The 9129-nt window shown below is 40.7% G+C and overlaps 1 protein-coding gene across 3 annotated transcripts in view; it reads left to right on the forward strand.

Moving 5' to 3' along the window:
- Positions 1-1161: 1161 nt before the first annotated feature.
- Positions 1162-9129, forward strand: part of LOC113008588 (protein mono-ADP-ribosyltransferase PARP12-like) — a 15038-nt gene continuing 7070 nt past the window's right edge. Inside the window, exons 1-6 of one of the 3 annotated variants that reach the window (XM_080291267.1) lie at positions 1164-2667; positions 2792-3267; positions 3957-4092; positions 7957-8551; positions 8641-8691; positions 8779-8905. In XM_080291267.1, the coding sequence (XP_080147393.1) occupies positions 2990-3267; positions 3957-4092; positions 7957-8551; positions 8641-8691; positions 8779-8905 (1187 nt within the window). In that variant the 5' untranslated portion in view covers positions 1164-2667; positions 2792-2989. Of the gene's footprint in view, positions 3268-3956; positions 4093-7956; positions 8552-8640; positions 8692-8778; positions 8906-9129 lie in introns of all 3 variants that reach the window. The other 2 variants (XM_080291268.1, XM_026146065.2) reach the window with 2 other exon arrangements.

The following is a 9129-nucleotide window of genomic DNA, read 5'->3' on the forward strand; positions in this document are numbered from 1 at the left end:
TATGCATATTTATAATTATACGGTTCTTGGAGTGAGTGCATACACTCATGAAGTTTAGTAACTTCCGGTCACTGCAACAAGCCCAGGTACAGTTTACCGACGGATGGGTGCAGGACCTTGAAATGCACCGTGTAGAACGAAAGACCATCGTACGTATCATAAGTTTACCAGTCTCACAAATCGTCGTCATAAATACACATTCATTAACCGTTTATTAATAGGACCTTTGAGCTCAACGGTAATTAATTAGTAGTGGAAATAATTTCTGGTAGCATCACAGAAATGTAGCAGTGACAACAATATTGTATGTTGTAATCGTACTGGGCAATTAGTGATACAAAACAACTGTTTTATCCTGTGAATAAAAGTATATGTTTTTGTCAATGTACCATAATAACAGAAGCGAAACGCAATATTGTGTCAGGACAATTCACTATTTATGCACAATAAATAAAGGAGCATAGCGCGACCATTTCTGTTCAGCGCCAGACTTGCTTGTAACCTATATCACCAATTATGTTATGAAAATGACGTATTAACTACTAAAAAACACTGACCTTCGTGTAAATGCTTGGAGCAGACTAACCTGTGAGCTGGAGTGTTCTGGGACGTTATATTTGATCTTTGAATGATCCAGGCCATCCGTCGCGTCTTTGTTACTTCGGAAACACGGCTCGAACAATTTCTCTTCAACGACGTAATCCGATAACAACCGATCTCTTTACCCGTCGGCTTCTCGTGGCTGTCATGCGACCGGCTATTGCAGTTAATAATACAACAGCTTCTTGACATTTTTGTGTTTCTTTTTATCGCTGTATAACTGATTTCAATTGAAAGCCTGCGTGCGCTAGTACCGCTTGCCACGAGTTCCCAGAATCCTTTGCGGTTCTACCCGTGAATGACGTCACATTTTCAATCTCTATATAATATGCATGTTAAATTTTATATTTGGGGTAAAATATCAAGTCTTTTCAAGTAAACCGGTTCAAGTCCAATTCAAGTCCCAAGTCATTGGTGTAAAAGTCCAAGTCAAGTCACAAGTCTTAGAACATTTTTTCAAGTCAAGTCTAAAGTCATAAAATTAATGACTCGAGTCTGACTCGAGTCCAAGTCATGTGACTCGAGTCCACACCTCTGTTTAATACAACCACACTACACACGGACAAGCGCCTGTTTTATGCACTGTCTTTAGCAACAAGGACGGCAACACCATCGCGTGTCCGCTTGTTTATGTTCCGCATAAACCTTTCACAATAAAGCTCAAGATCCTGTTGAGACTTTTCAAAATAAACTGAATCACGTGAAAGAGCAGATTATTTACGGATGAGAATTAAAAAAGAGCCGCCACATGCTAAAAAATAAACCTTAGACTCAAACGTTAGAACAGGCTTTTCCCCGCAGCACGCCGTGTAATAAATACTCACAAAGAAAATGGTGGCTGTTAAAACTTATGTCTAAAAATGTATAGTTTAATGCATCTGTTAAAACACTGGACTCCAGCTACATGACGCGCAGCTGGAAACACTTCCCGCAAGTCGAGCTGCCCGAGATTCACAGAATTTACAGAAAATGTTACATTTTTGTGATTTATATCGTTATCGGGACGATAGAATTCTTACATCGGGATATGAGATTTGTACAAATGTACAAACTAAGTACAATAATCAAACAAAATGACATATGTATGCATAATATTATCCCTCTCACACGCACACACACAGAGGTATAGCATTTTGACCCACTCATCTTTGCAGAGTTGTTGTAATTCAGTCACATATAGTTGTATACATAAGGATGGGTTTAGGGAGGTGCACCTACTTCAGTCGTCTCAGGAAGTGCAGTCACTGCTGGGCCCTTTTTGTCACTGATTTGGTGTTGCTGGTCCAGGACAGGTCCTCTGTGATGTGAACACTGAGGAATTTGGTGCTCTTCACTCTCTCTACTGTGACACCAGCAATGCTGAGCAGGAGATGGACAGCCTCGGCCTTCTTAAAGTCAACGATCAGCTCTTTTGTTTTGTCAACATTAAGAGATTATGGCATTGCACCAAAGTGCCAGCCACTGCACCTTCTCTCTGTATGCATCATCGTCCCTAGCTAGTTATCAAGGCAGCCAGACTGTGTCTCTGTAACCAGTTGGAGAGCTCCTTACATCGCACGGCATGATGAACTTGCATTGCTTTTTCCAAATGTTAAATGGAATAGCTAATCTGACATTTAATCTGATAGCTAATCCAAGTGCTAATCCCTTAATTAATCCCAAAGCTAATACATTTGGTAATTTTAAACTATTAAGGATAGAAAAGGTCAAAATAAATCTTTGGGTTTTTTTTTTAATCCATTTCCCTTTAATTCTGTTTACTCGTTTCTCTTTTTTAAATTGTACTTTAAAAAGATTTTGAATCTTTTTTCCCTTTGGAATTCTAAAATGTGTTTTTTATTGAGAGTTATTTTTTATGTTTTAGAAATTGATTTGAATATTTATTAATGTAATAATCATTTATTTTACAATATTGACGCACACTTTATTTATGTCTAAATAAATAAAAGAATTACAAAATTAATTTGACTGTTCTGGTCCCCCATATAACCCTCGCTGCAAGCTGCAAACAGCAGACAGCCTGCATTTAGAATTTAGCAGCTAAAAATCCAAATGTTCACCTCAAAGGTTTGATGGAAAGTCTGGCATAACATTTGTTTTTCAATAAATTCTAAATGTTTTTGTTGCGAATTTTCTGTATTATATAGATCCTGTATCTTCATGGCATGTTTCATTACTGGAAATGTTTCAGCTGTGAAGTAGAAGAAAGCCGAGGTGTGGGATGTATGGAGGTCATACAGCGCGGCGACGACTCAAAGTGGAAAACAGCAGCATTACAGCATCCGTCCAGGTTAAAGGTTGTTGAGTTTCGCTTTCCAGTCGTCAGAAATGAGGCTTTCGTCAGTTTAATGTCACAGGTGGAAGGAAACGCAGGCAGAGCTCGGACACGATGGAGACGGAAATACTGAAAATGATCTGCGCCGGCCAAGGAGCAGTCAACACGGAGGATTTAGTGTATAATCTGTTTTCCGGAGATCCCACGAAGTTGTCGGAGATCATTTGTAACCGAGAGAAATTTGTTTCCTGTTGTCCAAACGGACAGCCGAAGGTGGTGGCCAGGACCCGCCTGAGACTTTGCAGAGTGAAAGACTGTCTGGGGATATGCAGGGGTCTGCACCTGTGCAAAAACATCCTCTTCAGCGGATTCTGTCAGTTCACTCAGCTCAGGTAAATATACTGGACTTAAAAGTAAGTAACAGAGCTTATTTAGGGAGTGTTATTTATGTCATGTAGTTATATCACATATGGTTGTAAAATCAACAGGTTTAAAGTCCAGGACACTGATGGTGCCTTTAGGTATTGTTAGGAAAATCCGACAATTTACAGCAGTTTGACACATTTATTCAAAAAGCTAACCTAAACAAGTAACAAAATGTGGCTTTGAGGGCCAGTAGGAAAAGTTGCTCTCTGGTTGTCTTTTAGACTGAAGCTTAGCTTTGAAATGAGTAAAAAGAGTGACAGTGAAAAGAACATGGCTACGTTCATCCACAGAACAGAAAGATTTTCCAACATCAGCAAAGTTTACTATGAAAAATAAAAACTAAAGCGGCTGCTGCGTCTACCCAGCCACATAGAAAACAATCTAGTACTGGGCTAATCCTGTTTCCCAAGCATGTTTCCCTAAACTTCAAACTTAGTTTTCACATTGATGTCGTACTGTTTCTAAGAGTTATCAGGGTGGCTGTTTGTCCTGAACCTAACCGCTGACTTTGTACCATGCAGATAAGCCTTATTAATCATTACACAAAGACAGCTGTCTCATATGACGCTGTTTTTGGTTTTTTTTATTCTTAACTGAGCAAATAAATGCTAGCACGCCCAGTCATGACTCAGCTGTGTGGATTCTGTTATAACAGGAGGGGCTGCAGCTTCTCCCATGAGCTGACCTCTGAGCATAACCAAAGACTTCTGAGGGAGCATGAGCTGGAGAGCCTGAGCCGAGAGGAGCTGTGCACCCTGCTGCTGCAGAGTGACCACACAGTTCTTCCTGATGTAAGTCTAACAACACACAGCATGAACCGGACAAGTTAGTTTGCATTAAAATGAACTGTCACCTTTTCTGATATTTGGCATCTTCCAGCTGATTTTACTCCCAGCTTTCAATTATTTAATTTTCTTTTTTTTTTCTTGTTCTGTAACTGATTGTTACCTCACTAATTTAATTATTTAATCTGTATTGTCCTCCACTTTTCCTGACAAGTTTTTATATGCAAGCTTAAGTGTAACTTTATTAAATACTGGATCTGTTGATCAAGCAAGCCCTCCATCGACTTCACAAAACATTACTGCTTTGAACAACAACAATATAAAAAATGAGAGAAGACGTCCTGTTGTATAGAAGTTTATGTGAAAATGATCTCACACTGACCGCTGACCTCAGTAAACAGTTAACCTTGTAGTTCTTGGAACCATTTAGAGCAAAGTCTAAGGAGCCTGGAAAGAAAAGGCGTCTGGACTTCTTTAAGTTGCTTGAAGACGTTTCACCTCTCATCCGAAAAGCTTCTTCAGTTCTAAGGTCAAATGTGGAGAGTCCCAGATTTAAGCCCTGTGGGAGTGTCCCCCCCAAAAGGGACAATGGACCCCCTAATAATCCTCTACCTAATCACACGAGCCAAAGTCTGAAAACGGGTGTAGGTCAAAATCATGTGTATCGTGTGATTTGGAAATCACACGATACACATGAAGAAATATCACTTCCTTCTCTCTCTTTAAGTCCTTAAGTCCTCTTTAAGTGATTGTAAACATGAGCACAGTTTCGAGATCAGCCTTTTATGTACTTTACCTTTATAGGTGTCGACAAACATGTCAATGAGGCCCGCCTCCTCAGAATCCTCCCTTGCAACTTTAATATTTTTATTAAAACGGTGTCTCAGTTGTAATTATCTGTAAAAGTCTGTTTTATTTAACCTGTAAGTTTCACTGAGTTGTAGGAAGCTGTCCATGTCTGTGTTGGTTGAGATTTTACAGTATGCTGTAAATTCTCTAAACACCCCATCCAAATGTGCTGGTGTGAAACCAGTATCATATCCTACCCAGTATTCACACTTCCGCGAAATTTCGACAGAAACCCTGGTAGTAGCCCACCATGCCGAGAAAATGGCGGAGCTCACGCCTAGTACAAGGGGCAGGGATTTTTGCCAAAGTAGGGCGCACTTGTCCTTGACCCACCTGTTTCCCTAGATACATCACAGTGGCTTTGCCAAAATCACACGTGGCGAGATTGAGGGCGAGGGATGCCCTTTCCAAGCGATGGAACACATCAGTGAACGTTTATGCTCTGACCAGGTGTCTGAATAGACGACAATATCATCTAAATACACTTCACAATGGAGAACGCTTCCCAGCACGATATTCATGAGCGTTGGAATGTGGCGTAACAGTAACAAACTTCGCAGAACCGACCATATTGACACAATCTTCCATTCTGGGAAGAGGATAGGAGTCAGGTTTGGTCACGCTGTTCACCTTCCGAAAACTCATACTAAACCGCGGGGTTTTATCTGCTTTAGGCACTAGGAGACACGGGGGGACTCCACGCACTAGAGCTAGGAACAGGAAGATGATTTTCCAACGGATGAGAAACTTCTGTCTGGAAAATGGCACGTTTAGTGGGATTCACCCGGTAGGCATGCTGTTTGATTGGAGGGTGGTCCCCCACATCGATATCATGCACCAGCACAGTGGTACAGGAAGGAGTGTCAGAGAAAAGATTAGGATGATTCTCAATCAACCGACACACGTCACTTTGAACAGCATCCTTTAAATGTGTCCTTAGATCACTTAGGATTTCAGAGTTTCTAAGTCGTGCGCAGCCCTCAGCACAACCGAAAACCAAATCATCACTTACCAGGTCATACAGGTTTTGGAAACTGGCACCCCCACAGTCGCAACTGTTGATACACCACTAGCAAAGTAAGGCTTCATCATATTGATATGACACACACAACACTGTTTCCTTCGCTCAGTCCGCCTGCACTGTATACGGACCACTGAAGGAGTAGAAGTATTAAAACTTTGTCAGCAACCTCAAATTTCCTTTGCACAGCTTTCTTATCAAACTTCCTTTTCATCTTTCCCTGCGCTGCAACAAGAGCGTGCGATTGCGCATGCTTTATGCAAACACTTTCTAAAAGAACTCTCATAATCCAACACATTTTCCTTAGGAGCATCTATGTCAGACAGAAAATTCTCCTTGAGTAGTTGCATCATAGATTTCAATGTCTGGTGAAAACGCTCGAGTGCACCTTGCGACTCCAGATGATATGCACTAGACTTGTGATGTTTAATACCAAGTGATCGCAAAACTTGAGCAAAAATCCGAGACATGAAATTAGAGCCTTGGTCCGTTTGGACAGATTTCGGCAACCCAAAAGTAGAAAAGAAGTTCATCAGCGCCTTAACAATGGATTCAAAGTCAGAAGATACTGGTGTCCCGATTTTGTTTTAGGAAGTGGACCAACACAGTCAATGAGTATGTCCTCAAAAGGTTCCCCTAAAACTGGAATAGGGTGTAATTAGGGCTGCCACAATTAGTCGACTAGTCACGATTACGTCGACTATCAAAATCGTCGACGATTTTGATAGTCGACGCGTCATTTGAAGCTTTGTAAGATCACAAAAGACGCAGGAATGAGTAGTAGGATTTAAGAGTGTAATAACGGACTGAAACAGAAGATGGCAGCACTGCATGTACAAGGATGCCAGCTGCCGTTAAACCCCGAAGAAGAAGAAGCTGTATCCCAGAATTCATAGTGCAGCCCAGCTCAGTTTATAACAATGGCGGCAGCTAGTTAGTTTTAATATTACTCTTATTATTCTTTCTGGGTCACAGAATAAACATTTAACATATTTTCAGGCGAGAATGTAGCTGTGTAAACCTCAAATATCTGCTCAGTTTATCAAGACACCACATATTTTCAAAAGCGCTCCGACGTTTTCGGAGACGTCTGTTACCCACTAGCTCGATAGCTAGCCGGGGGCAAGGCTCACTAGAGCCCGTGAGAACACCGGACTCCTGGCAAATCGTTTTCATCTTTCGCTACTCAGGTTAAACATACATAAGTCACTTAGATAAGTTAAAAATGTTATTGTTTGGCTTTTTTTCAGTATTTTATTTGTTCCTGAGTAAATCGGTTTGGCTGAGATTAAAGTTATAGTTTTTACACAGCTGAATAAACATCAAGCAGACAGCTGATTATCAGAAGTGTGAGATGCTCGAGAATTTACTCCGGTGTCCTGTTATATTTTAGATAGCAAGGAGTTTTATATTAAACTTCACCGAAACAATCTGCAAATTTCATTAAAATTTAATAAACTATCATCTTGTCTTTATTTTTAGTTAGCACAGACCTTACACACTTAAAGCTGTAAGCTAATGATAGTTATATAAGAGCAGATGCTGCTGGTGCAATAAGCTGTACGTTTTACGTCCAATGGATGATGATCTGATTAGTCGACTATCAAAGTAATCGTTTGTGGCAGCCCTAGGTGTAATGGAGCGGGTGGAATGGTATGTAGATACTTGAAAGTGTGTGTGAGTATGTACATAGATGTAGGTGTATATATAAACGAGCAAGATACACTGTATATCTCCAAGTGGAAAAATTACATTTTAGTAACTTCACATTGCCTTGGGTGAATCCCCCCCCCCCCTTTCTATTTTTTAAAATTTTGTTGTTTGCTTTTCTTTTTTTCCTTTTTTCCCTTGTTGTGTCTGTGTAAATGTTAATGTTCCTGTTGAATAAAAATAAAGTTGGAAAAAATACAAATAAAGAAGTTGGACATCACGATGGCTATATTCATCTTTTATATACAGTATACTATTGTAACTCCCCTTTTTCCCCCTTTCTCCATCAGATATGCTACAACTACAACAATGGTGATGGAGAGTTCGGCCGGTGTCAGGATGGTGATGGTTGCAGGAGGCTCCACATCTGTGAGAACTACATCAGCCGTGAATGCAGCTGCTGGAAGAACCACGATTTTAATGCTCCACAGCCATTCAAAGCTTTGAAAGTTAGAGGCGTACCTGACACACTCTTTCAGTCCTTGAAGGCTGCTTATGCAAATAAACAGGCTTTGAAGCTGGCTGGAGTCAGTGACCATGGTCAACGAAGTCAGAGAGGCAGAGGGAGAGGTGGCCATCAGCTCAGCAGAGGCTTTAGAGGAAACAGAGGAAGCCACAGCAGCCGCCCAGATCTGCATCGAGCCCGTTCACTTAGTAACATTGCTGCAAACATTGATGGCTTTGACCTGTGGTCCAGCGATAGACTGAATGAAAGTGACGATGACAACTCTCCCACCAGTGACATCACTGTCGCCGCTACCAGGAACAGGGGCAACCATCAGCGTTTTCAAAATGCTCGTTCCTTAAGTGACATTAACGCTGCTGTCAATGATGAAGCTGCTAAAGGTGGAGAATGGCAGAATAATAGACAGAGGCCTGTCAGAGGTAAACAACAGCTGAAAATACTTCTGTGGGGAGATGAACTAAAACTGCTGTCTGAATGAAGCCTGTGAAATATCTCCTGTTTCTTTCAGATAAAACAGGGATCTGCATGTACTTTATCAAAGGTCACTGCAAACATCAAGGTGAGAAAGTCATGGTTAGTAAGTGTTTGAGGCTTTAATGTAGTTCTTTCTTGACTTTGACCAGCTGTCTTTCTTCTTTCTTCTTAGATCGATGTTTTAAAGCTCATGACAAGATGCCGTACCGATGGCAGGTCCAAGAGGGACACCAGTGGACTGATTTGCCCGATAATGAGACAATTGAGAGAGACTACTGTGACCCCAGTAACTCATACAGGTACTTACATTTATTCTGCAACTCAGACATCTCAGGGTTTTTTAAGATCTAGTGGAACTATTAAGCATTTCCACTTTTTTTCAAATATGCGTTGATAAAATAACAGATGCTCCTTTTAAACTAAAATCAAGCTCAGTGTATGTGATAGTAATTTTTATGAGGGTAAAAAGTTTTGATGTTGGCTCTGTATGATGTCAGTGCAAGATAATGTTCTTAAAATGGTC

Source organism: Astatotilapia calliptera, chromosome 17 (assembly GCF_964374335.1).
Source record: "Astatotilapia calliptera chromosome 17, fAstCal68.1, whole genome shotgun sequence".
Classification (NCBI taxonomy): domain Eukaryota; kingdom Metazoa; phylum Chordata; class Actinopteri; order Cichliformes; family Cichlidae; genus Astatotilapia; species Astatotilapia calliptera.